The sequence below is a fragment of the Oncorhynchus masou genome, unplaced genomic scaffold (assembly GCF_036934945.1).
Source record: "Oncorhynchus masou masou isolate Uvic2021 unplaced genomic scaffold, UVic_Omas_1.1 unplaced_scaffold_439, whole genome shotgun sequence".
In the NCBI taxonomy this organism is placed as follows: domain Eukaryota; kingdom Metazoa; phylum Chordata; class Actinopteri; order Salmoniformes; family Salmonidae; genus Oncorhynchus; species Oncorhynchus masou.
This window is the reverse complement of record NW_027010781.1, coordinates 38,965-62,100: the sequence shown is the minus strand read 5'-3', so window position 1 is coordinate 62,100 and position 23,136 is coordinate 38,965. Positions and strand designations below refer to the sequence as shown.

At 42.1% G+C, this 23,136-nt stretch overlaps 1 protein-coding gene across 1 annotated transcript in view; it reads left to right on the top strand.

Annotated features, from left to right (window-relative positions):
* LOC135535053 (uncharacterized) overlaps nucleotides 1-23,136 on the top strand; it is a 57,796-nt gene that overhangs the window by 10,929 nt on the left and 23,731 nt on the right. The window contains exons 9-13 of the mRNA XM_064961785.1: nucleotides 1,607-1,780; nucleotides 5,676-5,849; nucleotides 10,208-10,381; nucleotides 10,663-10,709; nucleotides 11,101-11,627. Coding sequence (XP_064817857.1) covers nucleotides 1,607-1,780; nucleotides 5,676-5,849; nucleotides 10,208-10,381; nucleotides 10,663-10,709; nucleotides 11,101-11,627 — 1,096 coding nt within the window. The remainder of the gene's footprint in view (nucleotides 1-1,606; nucleotides 1,781-5,675; nucleotides 5,850-10,207; nucleotides 10,382-10,662; nucleotides 10,710-11,100; nucleotides 11,628-23,136) is intronic.

Here is a 23,136-nt window from a genome sequence, read left to right as displayed (position 1 = left end):
TTTGAGATATAATGTTTCATATTATGTGACAGTACAGAATGTCACCTTTTATTTAAAGGTATTCATACAAATATATTTTACTGTTTAGAAATGAAAGCACTTTATGTATCAAGTTCTCCCAGTTGAAAAAGTCAAAATATTTTGGATAAATTATTTTAGTCTAAAGTTTCGTATTTCGTCCCATATTCCAAGCCTGCAGTGATTACATCAAGCTTGTACATCTACTAACTTGTTGAATTAATTTGCAGTTTGTCTTGGTTGTGTTTTAGATGTTTTCTTAATAGAAACTGAATGGTGAATAATGTCCTGTCATTTTGGAGTCACTTCACTTGTATTGTCAGTAAGAATAGAAGATGTTTCTGAACACTTCTACATTCATGTGGATGCTACTATGATGATGACTAATCAGGAATGAATCATGAATGATGATGAATGAGAAAGTTACAGAGGTACAAACATCATACCCCCTCTGTTATAGGTAATGGTGAGAGGTTAGCATGTTTTGTTGTATCCTCTGTTATTGGTAATGGTGAGAGGTTAGCATGTTTTGTTGTAACCTCTGTTATTGGTAATGGTGAGAGGTTAGCATGTTTTGTTGTATCCTCTGTCATTGGTAATGGTGAGAGGTTAGCATGTTTTGTTGTACTCTCTGTTATCGGTAATGGTGAGAGGTTAGTATGTTTTGTTGTTTCCTCTGTTATTGGTAATGGTGAGAGGTTAGCATGTTTTGTTGTATCCTCTGTTATTGGTAATGGTGAGAGGTTAGCATGTTATGTTGTCGCCTCTGTTATTGGTGATGGTGAGAGATTAGCATGTCTTGTTGTAGTCTCTGTTATTGGTAATGGTGAGAGGTTAGCATGTTTTGTTGTAGCCTCTGTAACTTTCTCACTCATTCTTATTCATGATTCAGTCATGATTTTTCTTAATCAAGGCATCATCGGAATGAATTTATTATTGTTTAGAAACATGTTATCTACTCTCTTAGACAGAAAATTTCTCCACTCATCATCCACCATTTTATTATTGGTCAAAACCCAACCAAAAAAACTGCAAATGCAACCAACGAGTTTACGACCAAATACTGAACTTTTTACTATTTTAATACACTATAAGTAAATTGGTCAGATTACTTATGTATTCTTCTAATAGGGAGACTGGAAACATAAAGTGTTTTAATTTTTAATAGTGAAACAGATATGTATTAAAATATCCTCAAATATAAGGTGACATTATATACTGTCACCTTATATGAAACATCTGATCTGAAATCCAAATGCTGGAGTATAGAGCCACATTTAAAATGTTAGCTTCACTGTCAAAATAGATATGGTGTGGACTGTATACTCAATACAATCTAAATCTGATACCTCACTGTCTGTCTTCTAACTGATACTGCTTTTTAAACTGGTCTGGTCAGTCTACTATAATATTTGTACTATACATGTTTCTATCTGGAGTCAATAATTTGATCATTTGTCATTTATCATGATGATACACTATTTTACGAATAGACATGGAAGGTTCCATATGTTGAAGAAATATACTGCCACTATTTTCACCACCAAAGAATAGCAGTGTGATTTTAATATGATTTGACTCTTTGCAGGCTGTCAGGCTGTCTAGTCACAGAGGAAGGCTGTGCTTCTCTGGTCTCAGCTCTGGAGTCAAACCCCTCAAACCTGAGAGAGCTGGACCTGAGTAACAACGACCTGAAGGATTCAGGAGTGAAGCTGCTCTCTGCTGGACTGGGGAATCCCCACTGTAAACTGGAGACTCTGAGGTCAGTATTCCTGTAGTTGGTCAACAAGTGATAACTGTTCACCAGATTCACATGTGTTTACCAGACACACATAGTCCACACCATATGTGTTTGGACAGTTAAGGTTTCAGTTTTAAATGTGGTGCTCTGCTCCAGCATTTTGGATTTGAGATATAATGTTTCATATTAGGAGACAGTACAGAATGTCACCTTTTATTTAAAGGTATTCATACATAGATATTTTACTGTTTAGAAATGAAAGCACTTTATGTATCTAGTTCTCCCATTTGAAAAAGTCAAAATATTTTGGATAAATTATTTTAGTCTAAAGTTTCGTATTTCGTCCCATATTCCAAGCCTGCAGTGATTACATCAAGCTTGTACATCTACTAACTTGTTGAATTAATTTGCAGTTTGTCTTGGTTGTGTTTTGGATGTTTTTCCTAATAGAAACTGAATGGTGAATAATGTCCTGTCATTTTGGAGTCACTTCACTTGTATTGTCAGTAAGAATAGAAGATGTTTCTGAACACTTCTACATTCATGTGGATGCTACTATGATGATGAATAATCAGGAATGAATCATGAATGATGATGAATGAGAAAGTTACAGAGGTACAAACATCATACCCCCTCTGTTATTGGTAATGGTGAGAGGTTAGCATGTTATGTTGTCGCCTCTGTTATTGGTGATGGTGAGAGGTTAGCATGTTTTGTTGTAGCCTCTGTTATTGGTAATGGTGAGAGGTTAGTATGTTTTGTTGTAGCCTCTATTATTGGTAATGGTGAGAGGTTAGCATGTTATGTTGTCGCCTCTGTTATTGGTGATGGTGAGAGGTTAGCATGTTTTGTTGTAGCCTCTGTTATTGGTAATGGTGAGAGGTTAGTATGTTTTGTTGTAGCCTCTGTTATTGGTAATGGTGAGAGGTTAGCATGTTTTGTTGTAGTCTCTGTTATTGGTAATGGTGAGAGGTTAGCATGTTTTGTTGTATCCTCTGTTTTTGGTAATGGTGAGAGGTTAACATGTTTTGTTGTATCCTCTGTTATTGGTCATGGTGAGAGGTTAGTATGTTTTGTTGTAGCCTCTGTTATTGGTAATGGTGAGAGGTTAGTATGTTTTGTTGTATCCTCTGTTATTGGTAATGGTGAGAGGTTAGCATGTTTTGTGTAGCCTCTGTTATTGGTAATGGTGAGAGGTTAGCATGTTTTGTTGTAGCCTCTGTTATTGGTAATGGTGAGAGGTTAGCATGTTTTGTTGTAGTCTCTGTTATTGGTAATGGTGAGAGGTTAGCATGTTTTGTTGTAGCCTCTGTTATTGGTAATGGTGAGAGGTTAGTATGTTTTGTTGTAGCCTCTGTTATTGGTAATGGTGAGAGGTTAGCATGTTTTGTGTAGCCTCTGTTATTGGTAATGCTGAGAGGTTAGTATGTTTTGTTGTAGCCTCTGTTATTGGTAATGGTGAGAGGTTAGCATGTTATGTTGTCACCTCTGTTATTGGTAATGGTGAGAGGTTAGTATGTTTTGTTGTATCCTCTGTTATTGGTAATGGTGAGAGGTTAGCATGTTTTGTTGTAGCCTCTGTTATTGGTAATGGTGAGAGGTTAGTATGTTTTGTTGTAGCCTCTGTTATTGGTAATGGTGAGAGGTTAGCATGTTATGTTGTCGCCTCTGTTATTGGTGATGGTGAGAGGTTAGTATGTTTTGTTGTAGCCTCTGTTATTGGTAATGGTGAGAGGTTAGCATGTTTTGTTGTAGTCTCTGTTATTGGTAATGGTGAGAGGTTAGCATGTTATGTTGTCGCCTCTGTTATTGGTGATGGTGAGAGGTTAGCATGTTTTGTTGTAGCCTCTGTTATTGGTAATGGTGAGAGGTTAGTCTGTTTTGTTGTAGCCTCTGTTATTGGTAATGGTGAGAGGTTAGCATGTTTTGTTGTAGCCTCTGTTATTGGTGATGGTGAGAGGTTAGCATGTTTTGTTGTAGCCTCTGTTATTGGTAATGGTGATAGGTTAGCATGTTTTGTTGTAGCCTCTGTTATTGGTAATGGTGAGAGGTTAGTATGTTTTGTTGTAGCCTCTGTTATTGGTAATGGTGAGAGGTTAGCATGTTTTGTTGTAGCCTCTGTTATTGGTAATGGTGAGAGGTTAGTATGTTTTGTTGTAGCCTCTGTTATTGGTAATGGTGAGAGGTTAGCATGTTTTGTTGTAGTCTCTGTTATTGGTAATGGTGAGAGGTTAGCATGTTATGTTGTCGCCTCTGTTATTGGTGATGGTGAGAGGTTAGCATGTTTTGTTGTAGCCTCTGTTATTGGTAATGGCGAGAGGTTAGTATGTTTTTTTGTAGCCTCTGTTATTGGTAATGGTGAGAGGTTAGCATGTTTTGTTGTAGCCTCTGTTATTGGTAATGGTGAGAGGTTAGTATGTTTTGTTGTAGCCTCTGTTATTGGTAATGGTGAGAGGTTAGCATGTTTTGTTGTATCCTCTGTTATTGGTAATGGTGAGAGGTTAGTATGTTTTGTTGTAGCCTCTGTTATTGGTAATGGTGAGAGGTTAACATGTTTTGTTGTAGTCTCTGTTATTGGTAATGGTGAGAGGTTAGCATGTTTTGTTGTAGCCTATGTAACTTTCTCATTCATTATTATTCATGATTCAGTCATGATTTTTCTTATATGTTTTATTCATGGCATAATCAGGATTAATTTATTATTGTTTAGAAACATGTTATCTACTCTCTTAGACAGAACATTTCTCCACTCATCATGCACCATTTTATTATTGCTCAAAACACAACCAAAATCCAAACAAACTGCAAATGCAACCAACGAGTTCATGACCAAATACTAAACGTTGACTTCTTTAATACACTATAAGTAAATTGGTAGATTACTTATGTCTTCTACTAATGTGGAGACTGGAAACATAGTTTTTACATTTTTAATCGTGAAACAGATATGTATTAAAATATCCTCAAATAAAAGGTGACATTATATACTGTCACCTCATATGAAACATTTTATCTCAAATCCAAAATGTTGGAGTATAGAGACACATTTAAAATGTTAGCTTCACTGTCTAAATAGATATGGTGTGGACTGTATAATCAATACGATCTAAATCGGATACCTCACTGTCTAAATAGATATGGTGTGGACTGTATACTCAATACAATCTAAATCTGATTCCTCACTGTCTAAATAGATATAGTGTGGACTGTATACTCAATACAATCTAAATCTGATACCTCACTGTCTGTCTTCTGACTGATTCTGCTTTTTAAACTGGTCTGGTCAGTCTACTCACATATTTGTACAATACATTTTTCTATCTGCAGGCAATACTTTGATCATTTGTTATTTCTAATAATGAAACATTCATTTATAAATAGATATGGCAGGTTTCAGGACACAGATATATCTGAATAGTTTTTACATCTGAATATTTAAAAAAATATACTGCTACGATTTTCACCACCTAAGAATGTTTCTATCACAAATGAACCGTGAAGCAATACTAAACAACTAAACATAGAATTATAACTCACAAATAAACCAAGGAATATTGTTCCCAATCGGAGACAACGATAAACAGCTGCCTCTGAGTGAGAACCAATCCAGGCAACCATAGACATATAAACACCTAGACTAGCCAAACCCCATAGATGTACAAAAACTAAACAAGCCCTCGTCACACCCTGACCTAACTAAAATAATAAAGAAAACAAAGTTAACTAAGGTCAGGGCAGACATCTGCAGGCAACACTTTGATCATTTGTCAATTATAATAATGATACATTCATTTATAAATAGATATGGCAGGTTTCAGGACACTGATGTATCTGAATATGTTGAAGAAATATACTGCCACTATTTTCACCACCAAAGAATAGCAGTGTGATTTTAAAATGATTTGACTCTTTGCAGGCTGTCAGGCTGTCTAGTCACAGAGGAAGGCTGTGCTTCTCTGGCCTCAGTTCTCAGTTCAAACCCCTCACACCTGAGAGAGCTGGATCTGAGTAACAATGACCTGAAGGATTCAGGAGTGAAGCTGCTCTCTGCTGGACTGGGGAATCCCCACTGTAAACTGGAGACTCTGAGGTCAGTATTCCTGTAGTTGGTCAACAAGTGATAACTGTTCACCAGATCCACATGTGTTTACCAGACACACATAGTCCACACTATATGTGTTTGGACAGTGAAGTTTACAGTTTTAAATGTGGTGCTCTGCTCCAGCATTTTGGATTTGAGATATAATGTTTCATATTAATTGACTGTAGAATGTCACCTTTTATTTAAAGGTATTTTCATACATATATATTTTACAGTTTATAAAATAAAAAACTTTATGTATCTAGTTCTCCCATTTGAAAAAGTCATAAATTATTTTTGTCAAAAGTTTAGTATTTGGTCCCATATTCCATGCCAACAGTGATTACATCAAGCTTATGATTCTACTAACTTGTTGAATTCATTTGCAGTTTGTCTTGGTTGTGTTTTGGATGTTTTCCTAATAGAAACTAAATGGTGAATAATGTCCTGTCATTTTGGAGTCACTTCACTTGTATTGTCAGTAAGAATAGAAGATGTTTCTGAACACTTCTACATTCATGTGGATGCTACTATGATGATGAATAATCAGGAATGAATCAAGAATAATGATGAATGAGAAAGTTACAGAGGCAGAAAGATCAGACCCCCTCTGTTATTGGTAATGGTGAGAGGTTAGCATGTTTTGTTGTAGCCTCTGTTATTGGTAATGGTGAGAGGTTAGCATGTTTTGTTGTAGCCTCTGTTATTGGTAATGGTGAGAGGTTAGCATGTTTTGTTGTAGCCTCTGTTATTGGTAATGGTGAGAGGTTAACATGTTTTGTTGTAGCCTCTGTTATTGGTAATGGTTAGAGGTTAGCATGTTTTGTTGTATCCTCTGTTATTGGTAATGGTGAGAGTTTAGCATGTTTTGTTGTAGCCTCTGTTATTGGTAATGGTGAGAGGTTAGCATGTTTTGTTGTAGCCTCTGTTATTGGTAATGGTGAGAGGTTAGCATGTTTTGTTGTAGCCTCTGTTATTGGTAATGGTGAGAGGTTAACATGTTTTGTTGTAGCCTCTGTTATTGGTAATGGTTAGAGGTTAGCATGTTTTGTTGTATCCTCTGTTATTGGTAATGGTGAGAGGTTAGCATGTTTTGTTGTAGCCTCTGTTATTGGTAATGGTGAGAGGTTAGCATGTTTTGTTGTAGCCTCTGTTATTGGTAATGGTGAGAGGTTAGCATGTTTTGTTGTATCCTCTGTTATTGGTAATGGTGAGAGGTTAGCATGTTTTGTTGTAGTCTCTGTTATTGGTAATGGTGAGAGGTTAGCATGTTTTGTTGTATCCTCTGTTATTGGTAATGGTGAGAGGTTAGCATGTTTTGTTGTATCCTCTGTTATTGGTAATGGTGAGAGTTTAGCATGTTTTGTTGTCGTCTCTGTTATTGGTAATGGTGAGAGTTTAGCATGTTTTGTGGAAGCCTCTGATATTGGTAATGGTGAGAGGTTAGCATGTTTTGTTGTCGTCTCTGTTATTGGTAATGGTGAGAGTTTAGCATGTTTTGTGGAAGCCTCTGATATTGGTAATGGTGAGAGGTTAGCATGTTTTGTTGTCGTCTCTGTTATTGGTAATGGTGAGAGATTAGCATGTGTTGTTGTATCCTCTGTTATTGGTAATGGTGAGAGGTTAGTATGTTTTGTTGTAGCCTCTGATATTGGTATTGGTGAGAGGTTAGCATGTTTTGTTGTATCCTCTGTTATTGGTAATGGTGAGAGGTTAGCATGTTTTGTTGTAGTCTCTGTTATTGGTAATGGTGAGAGGTTAGTATGTTTTGTTGTTGCCTCTGATATTGGTATTGGTGAGAGGTTAGCATGTTTTGTTGTATCCTCTGTTATTGGTAATGGTGAGAGGTTAGCATGTTTTGTTGTAGTCTCTGTTATTGGTAATGGTGAGAGGTTAGTATGTTTTGTTGTAGCCTCTGATATTGGTATTGGTGAGAGGTTAGCATGTTTTGTTGTATCCTCTGTTATTGGTAATGGTGAGAGGTTAGCATGTTTTGTTGTAGTCTCTGTTATTGGTAATGGTGAGAGGTTAGTATGTTTTGTTGTAGCCTCTGTTATTTGTAATGGTGAGAGGTTAGCATGTTTTGTTGTCGTCTCTGTTATTGGTAATGGTGAGAGGTTAGCATGTTTTGTTGTCGTCTCTGTTATTGGTAATGGTGAGAGGTTAGCATGTTTTGTTGTAGTCTCTGTTATTGGTAATGGTGAGAGGTTAGTATGTTTTGTTGTAGTCTCTGTTATTGGTAATGGTGAGAGGTTAGCATGTTTTGTTGTAGTCTCTGTTATTGGTAATGGTGAGAGGTTAGTATGTTTTGTTGTAGTCTCTGTTATTGGTAATGGTGAGAGGTTAGTATGTTTTGTTGTAGTCTCTGTTATTGGTAATGGTGAGATGTTAGCATGTTTTGTTGTATCCTCTGTTATTGGTAGTGGTGAGAGGTTAGTATGTTTTGTTGTATCCTCTGTTATTGGTAGTGGTGAGAGGTTAGTATGTTTTGTTGTAGTCTCTGTTATTGGTAATGGTGAGAGGTTAGTATGTTTTGTTGTAGTCTCTGTTATTGGTAATGGTGAGAGGTTAGCATGTTTTGTTGTATCCTCTGTTATTGGTAATGGTGAGAGGTTAACATGTTTTGTTGTATCCTCTGTTATTGGTAATGGTGAGAGGTTAGTATGTTTTGTTGTAGCCTCTGTTATTGGTAATGGTGAGAGGTTAGCATGTTTTGTTGTAGTCTCTGTTATTGGTCATGGTGAGAGGTTAGTATGTTTTGTTGTAGTCTCTGTTATTGGTAATGGTGAGAGGTTAGCATGTTTTGTTGTATCCTCTGTTATTGGTATTGGTGAGAGGTTAGCATGTTTTGTTGTAGTCTCTGTTATTGGTAATGGTGAGAGGTTAGTATGTTTTGTTGTAGTCTCTGTTATTGGTAATGGTGAGATGTTAGCATGTTTTGTTGTATCCTCTGTTATTGGTAGTGGTGAGAGGTTAGTATGTTTTGTTGTATCCTCTGTTATTGGTATTGGTGAGAGGTTAGCATGTTTTGTTGTAGTCTCTGTTATTGGTAATGGTGAGAGGTTAGTATGTTTTGTTGTAGTCTCTGTTATTGGTAATGGTGAGATGTTAGCATGTTTTGTTGTATCCTCTGTTATTGGTAGTGGTGAGAGGTTAGTATGTTTTGTTGTATCCTCTGTTATTGGTATTGGTGAGAGGTTAGCATGTTTTGTTGTAGTCTCTGTTATTGGTAATGGTGAGAGGTTAGTATGTTTTGTTGTAGTCTCTGTTATTGGTAATGGTGAGAGGTTAGTATGTTTTGTTGTAGTCTCTGTTATTGGTATTGGTTAGAGGTTAGTATGTTTTGTTGTATCCTCTGTTATTGGTAATGGTGAGAGGTTAGTATGTTTTGTTGTAGCCTCTGTTATTGGTAATGGTGAGAGGTTAGCATGTTTTGTTGTAGTCTCTGTTATTGGTCATGGTGAGAGGTTAGTATGTTTTGTTGTAGTCTCTGTTATTGGTAATGGTGAGAGGTTAGCATGTGTTGTTGTATCCTCTGTTATTGGTATTGGTGAGAGGTTAGCATGTTTTGTTGTAGTCTCTGTTATTGGTAATGGTGAGAGGTTAGTATGTTTTGTTGTAGTCTCTGTTATTGGTAATGGTGAGATGTTAGCATGTTTTGTTGTATCCTCTGTTATTGGTAGTGGTGAGAGGTTAGTATGTTTTGTTGTATCCTCTGTTATTGGTAGTGGTGAGAGGTTAGTATGTTTTGTTGTAGTCTCTGTTATTGGTAATGGTGAGAGGTTAGTATGTTTTGTTGTAGTCTCTGTTATTGGTAATGGTGAGAGGTTAGCATGTTTTGTTGTATCCTCTGTTATTGGTAATGGTGAGAGGTTAACATGTTTTGTTGTATCCTCTGTTATTGGTAATGGTGAGAGGTTAGTATGTTTTGTTGTAGCCTCTGTTATTGGTAATGGTGAGAGGTTAGCATGTTTTGTTGTAGTCTCTTGTTATTGGTCATGGTGAGAGGTTAGTATGTTTTGTTGTAGTCTCTGTTATTGGTAATGGTGAGAGGTTAGCATGTTTTGTTGTATCCTCTGTTATTGGTATTGGTGAGAGGTTAGCATGTTTTGTTGTAGTCTCTGTTATTGGTAATGGTGAGAGGTTAACATGTTTTGTTGTAGTCTCTGTTATTGGTAATGGTGAGAGGTTAGTATGTTTTGTTGTAGTCCCTTATTGTTTTCTTTCATTATTATTCATGATGACAGAATGTCACACTTTATTTGAAAGGACACTGATATATCTAAACATTTAAAAAAAATATCTTGCCGCTGTTTTCACCACCAAAGAATATCAGTGTGGTTTTAATATGATTTGACTCTTTGCAGGCTGTCAGGCTGTCTAGTCACAGAGGAAGGCTGTGCTTCTCTGGTCTCAGCTCTGAGGTCAAACCCCTCACACCTGAGAGAGCTGGACCTGAGCTACAATCACCCAGGAGACTCAGGAGTCAGACTGCTCTCTGCTGGACTGGAGGATCCACACTGCAGACTGGAGAAACTCAAGTATGTAGAGGGTTTATGTCAATGTTCATATCAGACATGTTGGACTTATCAGGCTGGTTAAGACAAACATTCTGACCACCACTTGGACAAAGTTACTGACTGTGTGTGTGTGTGTGTGTGTGTGTGTGTGTGTGTGTGTGTGTGTGTGTGTGTGTGTGTGTGTGTGTGTGTGTGTGTGTGTGTGTGTGTGTGTGTGTGTGTGTGTGTGTGTGTGTGTGTGTGTGTGTGTGTGTGTGTGTGTATCCCTCAATGACTGTCTGTTCTTCTGCTTACCGCTACAGTGTGGAACATGGTGGAGAGAACAGAATGAAACCTGGACTTAGAAAATGTGAGTGTTGACTGCTGTGAAGAATATGACTAAGAATAAGTCTTAATTCAAGTTAAGTCAAAGACCATCATCATTACTTACTTGGTCATATTAAATATCAGCTGTAGTTCTACAGAAGCAGAAATCAGGGACACCAACGTTTACAAAGAGTTGCTTTGTGTGTGTGTGTGTGTGTGTGTGTGTGTGTGTGTGTGTGTGTGTGATTAATGTGAATAAGTGTGTTTTATATTACCATACAGTATAACATGATCATTCAACAAGTCTCAAGTTACCTTAACTTCTCCTTTTGATACCTAGAAACATCTACATTAAATTAATTAGTGGAAAGTGAGTTAACATTCTAATGTGAATGATGATGATTTCTAATATTGTGTCTGGTTTCATCCATCAGATGTCTGTGATCTCACACTGGACCCAAACACAGTAAACAGACACCTCTCTCTGTCTGAGGAGAACAGAAAGGTGACATGGAGGACAGAGGAGCAGCCGTATCCTGATCACCCAGAGAGATTTGAGGACTGGGGACAGGTGCTGTGTAGAGAGGGTCTGACTGGGCGCTGTTACTGGGAGGTAGAGTGGAGTGGGAGAGGGGCTGATATAGGAGTGACATATAAAGGAATCAACAGGAGAGGAAGGGGTGATGAATGTTGTCTTGGATGGAATGACAAGTCCTGGAGTCTGTTCTGCTCTGACAACCGTTACATTGCCTGTCACAATAATAATCTCACTACCATAGACGTCCCCCCCTCCAGCTCCCACAGAGTAGGAGTGTATCTGGACTGGCCAGCCGGCACTCTGTCCTTCTATAGAGCCTCCTCTGACACACTGACCCACCTGATCACATTCACCTCCACATTCACTGAGCCCCTCTATCCAGGGTTTAGGATTTATAATGTTGACTCCTCAGTGTCCCTGAAATAGATACACACACTGGACACAGACTGGATTCACACACACACACACACACACACACACACTGGACTCACGAACACACACACACATACTGGACAAAAACACTCACACACACACTGGACTCACACACACACTGGACTCACACACACACACACACACTCACACACACTGGACCGACACACACACCCTGAACACACACATAAACACACACTGGAAACACACACACACTGGACGCACACTCACATTGCACACACACACACTGGGCAAAGACACACACACACACACACTGGGCAAAGACACACACACACACACACACTGGACAAACACACAGGCTGGACAAACACACACAGGCTGGACAAACACACACACACAATTGGACACACACACACACTGAACACACACACTGAACACACACACTGAACACACACACTGAACACACACACACTGGACACACACACACTGAACACACACTGGACTCACACACACACACTGCACTCACACACACACTGGACTCACACACACACACACACACACTGGACTCACTCACACACACACACACACACACCCTGAACACACACTGGACTCACTCACACACACACACACACACCCTGAACACACACTGCACTCACACACACACACTGGACACACTCACATAAACACACACACTGGACAGACACACACACACACACACACACTGGACAGACACACACACACACACACACACTGGACAGACACACATACACACACACTGGACAGACACACACACACACACACTGGACAGACACATACACACTGAACACACACACACTGAACACACACACACTGGGCAAAGACACACACACACACACACACAATTGGACACACACACACACTGGACAAAAACACACACACACTGGACACAAACACACACACTGAACACACACACACTGGGAAAAGACACACACACACACACACACACACTGGACAAGCACACAAACACAGACACACACACACACTGAACACACACACACGCTAGACACACACACACACACACTGGACACAAACACACACACACACACACTGGACACACACACACACACACTGGACACACACACACACACACTGAACACACACACACACACTGGGCAACGACACACACACACACTGGACTCACACACACACACACACACACACAAACACACACACACACACACACTGAACACACACAGACACTGGACACACACACACACACACACTGAACACACACACACACACACTAGATACACACACACACACTGAACACACACACACTGAACACACACACACACACACTTGACACACACACACACACACTGAACACACACACACACTGGACAAACACACACATGCTGGACAAACACACACACTGGACTCACAAACACACACACACATACTGGACAAACACACACACACACACACTGAACACACACACACACACACACACACTGAACACACACACACACACACACACACTGAACACACACACACACACTTGACACACACACACACACACACTGAACACACACACACACTGGACAAACACACACATGCTGGACAAACACACACACTGGACACAAACACACACACACATTCTGGACAAACACACACACACACACACTAGACACACACACACACTGAACACACACACACACACACACACACACACACTGAACACACACACACACTGAACACACACACACACACTTGACACACACACACACTGAACACACACACACACACACTGGACAAACACACACACACACACACACACACACACACACTGGACACAAACAAACACACACACGCTAGACACACACACGCTAGACACACACACACACACACACTGGACAGACACACACACACTGGACAGACACGCACACACACACTGGATAGAGACACACACAGTGGACAGACACACACACACACTGGACAAACACATACACACTGAACACACACACACTGGGCAAAGACACACACACACACACACAATTGGACACACACACACACTGGACAAACACACAAACACAGACCCACACACACTGAACACACACACACACACACTGGGCAAAGACACACATGCTAGACACACACACACACACACACACACACACACAAACACAGACCCACACACACTGAACACACACACACACACACTGGGCAAAGACACACATGCTAGACACACACACACACACACACACACACACTGGACAAGCACACAAACACAGACACACACACACTGAACACACACACACGCTAGACACACACACACACACACACTGGACACAAACACACACACACACACACACTGGACACACACACACTGGGCAACGACACACACACACACACAATTGGACACACACACACACACTGAACACACACACACACACACTCTAGACACACACACACACTGAACACACGCACACACTAGACACACACAGACACTGGACTCACACACACACACACACACACTGGACTCACTCACACACACACACACCCTGAACACACACTGGACTCACTCACACACACACTGGAACAACACACACACACTGGACACACTCACATAAACACACACACTGGACAGACACACACACACACACTGGACAGACACACATACACACACACTGGACAGACACACACACACACACACACACTGGACAGACACACACACACACACTGGACAGACACATACACACTTAACACACACACACTGAACACACACACACTGGGCAAAGACACACACACACACACACACACACAATTGGACACACACACACACACTGGACAAAAACACACACACACACTGGACAAACACACACACACACACACACTGGACACAAACACACACACTGAACACACACACACTGGGCAAAGACACACATGCTAGACACACACACACACACACACACACACACACACACACACACACACACACACTGGACAAGCACACAAACACAGACACACACACACTGAACACACACACACGCTAGACACACACACACACACACTGGACACAAACACACACACACTGGACACAAACACACACACACTGAACACACACACACACACACACACACACACACACTAGACACACACACACACTGGACACACACACACACACTACACACACACACACTGAACACACACACACACTAGACACACACACACACTGAACACACACACACTGGACACACACACACTGGACACACACACACACACACACAAACACTGAACACACACACACACACTTGACACACACACTGAACACACACACACACACACACACATACTGGACAAAAACACACACACTGGACAAACACACACACTCTTCTTCCTAAAATTGTGACCTTGACCCAGGACCTCTTACAATAACATGTATTTTATGTTGAATAACACATTGTACAATTACATACAATTATATATGGACATACGCTCCATAGTTGTACAAGTATACAAGGATATATTGTACTTTTCATAATAAAACACACTTGAAACAAGAAAAGGCTTGTTACTTGTGAAAACAGTTTGTTTATTGATTTTATGTTTCCTCTGTCAGGTTGATGTTAACCTGCGACTGGTTGAAACATGAAACAAATATGAAATGGAATACGAAACAATTAAATATGTGGAATATAATTAAACAAATTGTACAATTAGTACACCAGAGTGTTGTGATGCATGGTTACTATAGCAACAGAGTGTTGTGATGCAGGGTCACTATAGCAACAGTGTTGTGATTCACGATCACTATAGCAACAGTGTTGTGATGCAGCGTCACTATAGCAACAGAGTTGTGATGCAGGTTCACTATAGCAACAGAGTGTTGTGATGCACGGTCACTATATCTCTCTGTTCTCTGCTCTTTTCTCTGCACTCTGCTCTGTCTCTGTCTGCTCTCTCTGTTCTCTCTCTTTGCTTTCTCAGCCTGCTCTCTGCTCTCTCTTCTCTATGTTCTCTGCTCTCTCACTTCCTCTGATCTCTCTGCTCTCTCTCTCTGCTCTCTCTCTCTGCGCTCTCTCTCTGCTCTCCCTGATCTGTCTCTCTGCTCTCAGCTCTCTCTGTTCTCTCTCTCTGCCCTCTCTGTTCTCTCTCTCTGCCCTCTCTGCTCTCTCCCTCTGCTTTCTCTCTCGCTCTCTGCTCTCTCACTTCCTCTGATCTCTCTGCTCTCTCTCTATGCTTTCTCTCTCTCCCTCTGCTCTCCCTGATCTGTCTCTCTGCTCTCAGCTCTCTCTGCCCTCTCTCTCTCTCCCTCTCTGTTCTATCACTCTTTTCTCTCTGTTCTCTGCTCTGCTCTCTCTTTTCTCTGCTCTCTCTCTCTGCTCTCTCTTCTATGCTCTCTTTCTGCTCACTCTGCACTCTCTGTTCTCTCAGCCTGCTCTCTGCTCTCTTTCTGCTCTCTGTGCTCTCTCTGCTATCTATTCTCTGCTCTCTCTCTCCCTCTGCTCTCTCTGCTATATGCTCTCTCTCTTTCTCTCTCTGCTCTCTCTGTGCTCTCTCTGCCTCTGCTCTCTCTCTCCCTCTGCTATCTCTCTTCTCTCTGTTCTCTGCTCTCTCTGCTCTTCCTCCATTTGCTCTATCTGCTCTCTGCTATCTCTCTGTTCTCTGCTCTCTCTCCCTCCCTCTGCTCCCTCTGCTCTCTTGACTCTCTGCTCTGCTGCTCTCTATTTTATCTGCTCTCTCTGCTCTCTGCTCTTCCTCTCTGCTCTCTCTCTTTCTCTGCCCTCTCTGCCCTCTCTCTTTCTCTCTCTCTCTGCTCGCTCTCTCTGCTGTCTCTGCTCTCTCTCTTCTCTCGCTGCTCTCTCAGCCTGCTCTCTGCCTGCTCTCTCTCTTCTCTATCTCTGTTCTCTCCTCTCTCTGCTCACTCTGCTCTCTCTGCTCTCCCTATCTGGTCTCTTCTCTCTCCCTCTGCTCTCTGCTCTCTTCTCTCTCCCTCTGCCCTCTGCCCTCTCTATTTGCTCTCTTGCTTTTCCCTGCTCTCTCTCTGCTCTCTCTCTTTCTGCTCTCATTATCTGCTGTCTCTCTCTTCTCTCTGCTCTCTCTGTTCTCTGCTCTCTCTCCCTCTGCTCTCTCTCTCCCTCTGCTCTCTCTCTCCCTCTGCTCTGTCTGCTCTCTCTCTGTTCTCTGCTCTCTGTTCTCTGCTCTCTCTCTTCTCTCTGTTCTCTCTGCTCTCTCTCTCTCCCTCTGCTTTCTCTGCTCTCTCTTCTCTCTGTTCTCTGCTCTCTCTCTTCTCTCTGTTCTCTCTGCTCTCTCTCTCTCCCTCTGCTTTCTCTGCTCTCTTTTCTCTCTGCTCTCTCTCTTCTCTCTGCTCTCTCTCTCCCTCTGCTTTCTCTGCTCTCTCTTCTCTCTGTTCTCTGCTCTCTCTCTTCTCTCTGTTCTCTCTGCTCTCTCTCTCTTCTCACTGCTCTCTCAGCCTGCTCTCCGCTCTCTCCCTCTCTCCCCCTCTCTCTCTCTCTCTCTCTCTCTCTCTAATGCTCTCTGCCCTCTCTTCTCTCTCTCTCTAATATACTGATATGCAGAAACATTCAGAAAGTATTCAGACCCCTTTTTACACATTTTGTCACGTTTACAGCCTTATTCTAAAATTGATTAAATGTGTTTTTCCCCTCATCAATCTACACACAATAACCCATGATTACAAAGCAAAAACGGTTCACTTTGTGTGAACACTTTTATTTAAAAAAAACGTAGATATCACAGAGGGAGAGTAGAGAGTCAGAACAGAGGACAAGAGAGAGAGAGGGAGGGTAGAGAGTCAGAACAGAGGGAAAGAGAGAGAGGGAGGGTAGAGGAGGGTAGAGAGTCAGAACAGAGGGAAAGAGAGAGAGAGAGGGAGGGTAGAGAGTCAGAACAGAGTGAAAGAGAGAGAGTCAGAACAGAGGGAAAGAGAGAGAGGGAGGGTAGAGAGTCAGAACAGAGGGAGGGGTGAGAGTCAGAACAGATGGAAAGAGAGAGAGAGGGAGGGGAGAGAGTCAGAACAGAGGAGGGGGAGAGTCAGAACAGATGGAAAAAGAGAGAGAGGGAGGGGAGAGAGTCAGAACAGAGGGAAAGAGAGAGAGGGAGGGTAGAGAGTCAGAACAGAGGGAAAGAGAGAGAGAGGGAGGGTAGAGAGTCAGAACAGAGGGAAAGAGAGAGAGAGGGGAGAGTCAGAACAGAGGGAGTGGAGAGACTCAGAACAGAGAGAAAGAGAGAGAGAGAGGGGAGAGAGTCAGAACAGAGGGAGTGGAGAGACTCAGAACAGAGAGAAAGAGAGAGAGAGAGGGGAGAGAGTCAGAACAGAGGGAGTGGAGAGACTCAGAACAGAGGGAAAGAGAGAGAGGATGTGTGGAAGTTGCTTTATGTTTGGTAATTGGGTGCCTTTGAGCCCTGATGGGCTGGGTGACATCAGTGACTCTGAGAGATTACTGTTGCTGTGGAGGGAGAGCAAGAGAGAGAGAGGGAGAGAGAGATTACTGTTGCTGTGGAGGGAGAGGAGAGGAGAGAGAGAGAAGGAGGGAGAGATTAGTCAACAGAAATGATTCAGGACGACGTTCATCTTTAAATGTACTTCTTCATTTCTCTCTTTCCCCACTGAGGAAGATAAAGGACACACACACACACAATGACACACACACACAGACACACACACACACACACACACACACACACAGACAGACAGACAGACAGACAGACAGACAGACAGACAGACAGACAGACAGACAGACAGACAGACAGACAGACAGACAGACAGACAGACAGACAGACAGACAGACAGACACACACACACACACATAGACACACAGACAGACAGACAGACAGACAGACAGACAGACAGACAGACAGACACACACACACACACATAGACACACAGACAGACAGACAGACAGACAGACACACACACACACATAGACACACAGACAGACACACAGACAGACACACAGACAGACAGACAGACAGACAGACAGACAGACAGACAGGAGGGCTAGGTAATCAGGAATTCCTCCCAAGGTGTATATTGATTTTAGTCCCCTTCTCATTAACTAGATGCTGACAGTTACCAGAGATGACTAGATTGAGCGTGTGTGTGTGTGTGTGTGTGTGTGCTTGCAAGCGTTTTTACGTGTGTGTTTTTGTGAGAGAGTTAACAGGACTTTAGATAAGAATGACACACACATCTCTGATTCCATTTTCTGCTTTGTGTTTCAATTAGGTCTCAGTGGAATAGTGACTCTCTGAGAGATACGAGTTGCTGTGTAAACTTTTGTTATTGACCAAATACTTATTTTCCACCATAATTTGCAAATAAATTAATAAAAAATGTGATTTTCTGGATTTTCTTTCCTCATTTTGTCTGTCATAGTTGAAGTCTACCTATGATGAAAATTACAGGCCTCTCTCATCTTTTTAAGTGGGAGAACTTGCACAATTGGTGGCTGACTAAATGCTTTTTTGCCCCACTGTAGTTGGTCACGCCTGTGTTAACACAATGTGCTGTGATGATAGTTGGCCAAGCCTGTGTTAACACAATGTGTTGTGATGATAGTTGGCCAAGTCTATGTTAACACAATGTGTTGTGATGATAGTTGGCCAAGTCTATGTTAACACAATGTATTGTGATGATAGTTGGCCCAGCCTGTGTTAACACAATGTATTGTGATGATAGTTGGCCCAGCCTGTGTTAACACAATGTATTGTGATGATAGTTGGCCAAGCCTATGTTAACACAATGTGTTGTGATGATAGTTGGCCCAGCCTGTGTTAACACAATGTGTTGTGATGATAGTTGGCCCAGCCTCTGTTAACACAATGTATTGTGATGATAGTTGGCCCAGCCTGTGTTAACACAATGTGTTAAAACCTCTTGATACTCCCCATCCCGGATCCGGGATCGTGAATAAAGCCTCAGGCTCATTAGCATAACGCAACGTTAACGATTTCTGAAAATCGCAAATAAAATGAAAATAAAGCGCCTGCTCTAAAGCTTAGCCTTTTCTTAACAACACTGTCATCTCAGATTTTCAAAATATGCTTTTGAACCATAGCTATTCACTAATTTGTGTAAGAGTATGCTAAGCTAGCTTAGCATTTAGCACGCAACATTTTCACAAAAACCAGATAACCAAATAAATAAAATCATTTACCTTTGAAGAGCTTCGGATGTTTTCAATGAGGAGACTCTCAGTTACATAGCAAATGTTCAGTTTTTCCTGAAAGAATCTTTGTGTAGGAGAAATCGCTCCGTTTTGTACATCACATTTGGCTACCGAAACGAAACGAAAATTCAGTCACCAACAACGTCAAACTTTTTCCGAATTAACTCCATAATATCGACCGAAACATGGCAAACGTTGTTTAGAATCAATCCTCAAGGTGTTTTTTCACATATCTCTTCATTGATATGCAGTTCGTGGAAGCCTGCTTTCCCCTCAGAATCGCATGGAAAAATACCAGCAGCTGAAAAAGACGCACCAATTTCGACGGAGGACACCGGGCGGACACCTGGAAAATGTAGTCTCTTATGGTCAATCTTCCAATGATATGCCTACAAATACGTCACAATGCTGCAGACACCTTGGGGAAACGACAGAAAGGGCAGGCTCATTCCTCTCGCATTCACAGCCATATAAGGAGACAATGGAAAACGGAGCCTCAAAAATCCTGCTCATTTCCTGGATGCCGTTTCATCTTGGTTTTGCCTGTAGCACACGTTCTAGGGCACGCACAGAGAATATCTTTGCAGTTCTGGAAACGTCAGAGTGTTTTCTTTCCAAAGCTACCAATTATATGCATAGTCGAGCATCTTTTTGTGACAAAATATTGCGCTTAAAACGGGCACGTCTTTTTATCCAAAAATGAAATAGCGCCCCCATAGCATCAAGAGGTTAACGGGTGTAGTTTGGACAATCACCACTTGATGGCAGTGTTAAACCAGAAGTGATGAAAACAACATCACTGCAGAGAGAGAGAGTCTAATATACTGATATACAGCAGCATTCAGAAAGTATTCAGACCCCTTAATTTCATCCACATTTTGTAACGTCACAGCCTGATTCTAAAATGGATTCAATTGTTATTTTTGTTGAAGCACCTTTGGCAATGATTACAACCTTGAGTCATCTTGGGTTTGATGCTACAAGCTTGGCACACCTGTATTTGGGGAGTTTCTCCCATTCTTCTCTGCAGATCCTCTCAAGCTCTGTCAGGTTGGATGGTGAGCGTCGCTGCACAGCTATTTTCAGGTCTCTCCAGAGATGTTCGTTCGGGTTCAAGTCCGGGCTTAGGATCATTGTCCTGTTGTCCAGTCTGTGAATACTATACTGGGAGGGTAGAGAGTCAGAACAGATAGAGGATCTGGAGCCCTGAGGGGGAAAGAGAGAGAGGGAGGGTAGAGAGAGTCAGAACAGAGGGAGAGAGAGAGGGAGGGTAGAGAGTCAGAACAGAGGGAAGAGAGAGAGGGAGGATAGAGAGTCAGAACAGAGGGAAGAGAGGGAGGGAGGGATGGTAGAGAGTCAGAACAGAGGGGAAGAGAGAGAGGGAGGGATGGTAGAGAGTCAGAACAGAGGGAAGAGAGAGATGGAGGGTAGAGAGTCAGAACAGAGGGAAGAGAGGGAGGGAGGATAGAGAGTCAGAACAGATAGAGGATCTGGAGCCCTGAGGGGGAAAGAGAGAGAGGGAGGGTAGAGAGTCAGAACAGAGGGGAAGAGAGAGAGGGAGGGATGGTAGAGAGTCAGAACAGAGGGAACGAGAGAGAGGGAGGGATGGTAGAGAGTCAGAACAGAGGGAAGAGAGAGATGGAGGGTAGAGAGTCAGAACAGAGGGAAGAGAGGGAGGGAGGATAGAGAGTCAGAACAGATAGAGGATCTGGAGCCCTGAGGGGGAGAGAGAGAGAGGGTAGAGAGTCAGAACAGAGGGGAAGAGAGAGGGATGGTAGAGAGTCAGAACAGAGGGAAGAGAGGGAGGGAGGGAGGGGAGAGAGTCAGAACAGAGGGAAAGAGAGAGAGAGGGAGGATAGAGAGTCAGCACTGATAGAGGATCTGGAGCCCTGAGGGGGAGAGAGAGAGAGGGTAGAGAGTCAGAACAGAGGGGAAGAGAGAGGGATGGTAGAGAGTCAGAACAGAGGCAAAGAGAGAGAGGGGGGAGGGTAGAGAGTCAGAACAGAGGGAAAGAGAGAGAGAGGCAGGATAGAGAGTCAGAACAGATAGAGGATCTGGAGCCCTGAGGGGGAAAGAGAGAGAGAGAGAGAGAGAGGGATGGTAGAGAGTCAGAACAGAGGGAAGAGAGGGAGGGAGGGTAGAGAGTCAGAATAGAGGGAGGGGAGAGAATCAGAACAGAGGGGAAGAGAGAGAGGGGGGAGAGAGTCAGAACAGAGGCAAAGAGAGAGAGGGGGGAGAGAGTCAGAACAGAGGCAAAGAGAGAGAGGGGGGAGGGTAGAGAGTCAGAACAGAGGGAAAGAGAGAGAGAGGGAGGATAGAGAGTCAGAACAGAGAGGAAAGAGAGAGAGAGGGAGGGTAGAGAGTCAGAACAGAGAGGAAAGAGAGAGAGGATGTGTGGAAGTTGCTTTATGTTTGGTAATTGGGGGCATTTGAGCCCTGATGGGCTGGGTGACATCAGTGACTCTCTGAGAGGTATGAGTTGCTGTGGAGGGAGAGCAGAGAGAGGAGGGAGGAAGAGATTAGTCAGCAGTAATTATTCAGGACGACGTTCGTCTTTAAATGTACTTCTTTATTTCTCTCTTTCCCCACTGAGGAAGATGAAGGACACACAGACACACACAAACACACCGACACAGACACAAACACACACATACACACACACAGACACTCGCACACACAGACACACACACATACACACACAAACACGAGGGTTAGGTAATCAGGAATTCCTCCCATGGTGTGTGCATTGATTAGTCCCCTTCTCATTAACTAGCTGCTGACAGTGACCAGAGATGGCTAGATTGAGCTCGAGGTGTGTGTGTGTGTGTGCATACAAGCGTTTTTACGTGTGTGTTTTTGTGAGAGAGTTAACGGGACTTTCGATAAGAATGACACACGCAGCCCTTATTCCATTTTCTGCTTTGTGTTTCAATTAGGTCTTAGTGGAATAGCGACATGTGATTCATGAACCATTACTGCTTTTGGAAAATGTCAGAAAGAGAGAAAGAAGGAAGAAGAAGAAGAATGTTCTGAACTGCTTCACGGTTAGAAGTTGGTCATGATGTTTCTCTGAAACAGTAAAGACTAAAGTTGGTCATGATGTTTCTCTAAAATAGAAAAGACTAAAGTTGGTCATGATGTTTCTCTGAAACACAGAACACTAAAGTTGGTCATGATGTTTCTCTGAAACACAGAACACTAAAGTTGGTCATGATGTTTCTCTGAAACACAGAACACTAAAGTTGGTCTTGATGTTTCTCTGAAACACAGAACACTAAAGTTGGTCATGATGTTTCTCTGAAACAGTAAAGACTAAAGTTGGTCATGACGTTTCTCTGAAACAGTAAAGACTAAAGTTGGTCATGATGTTT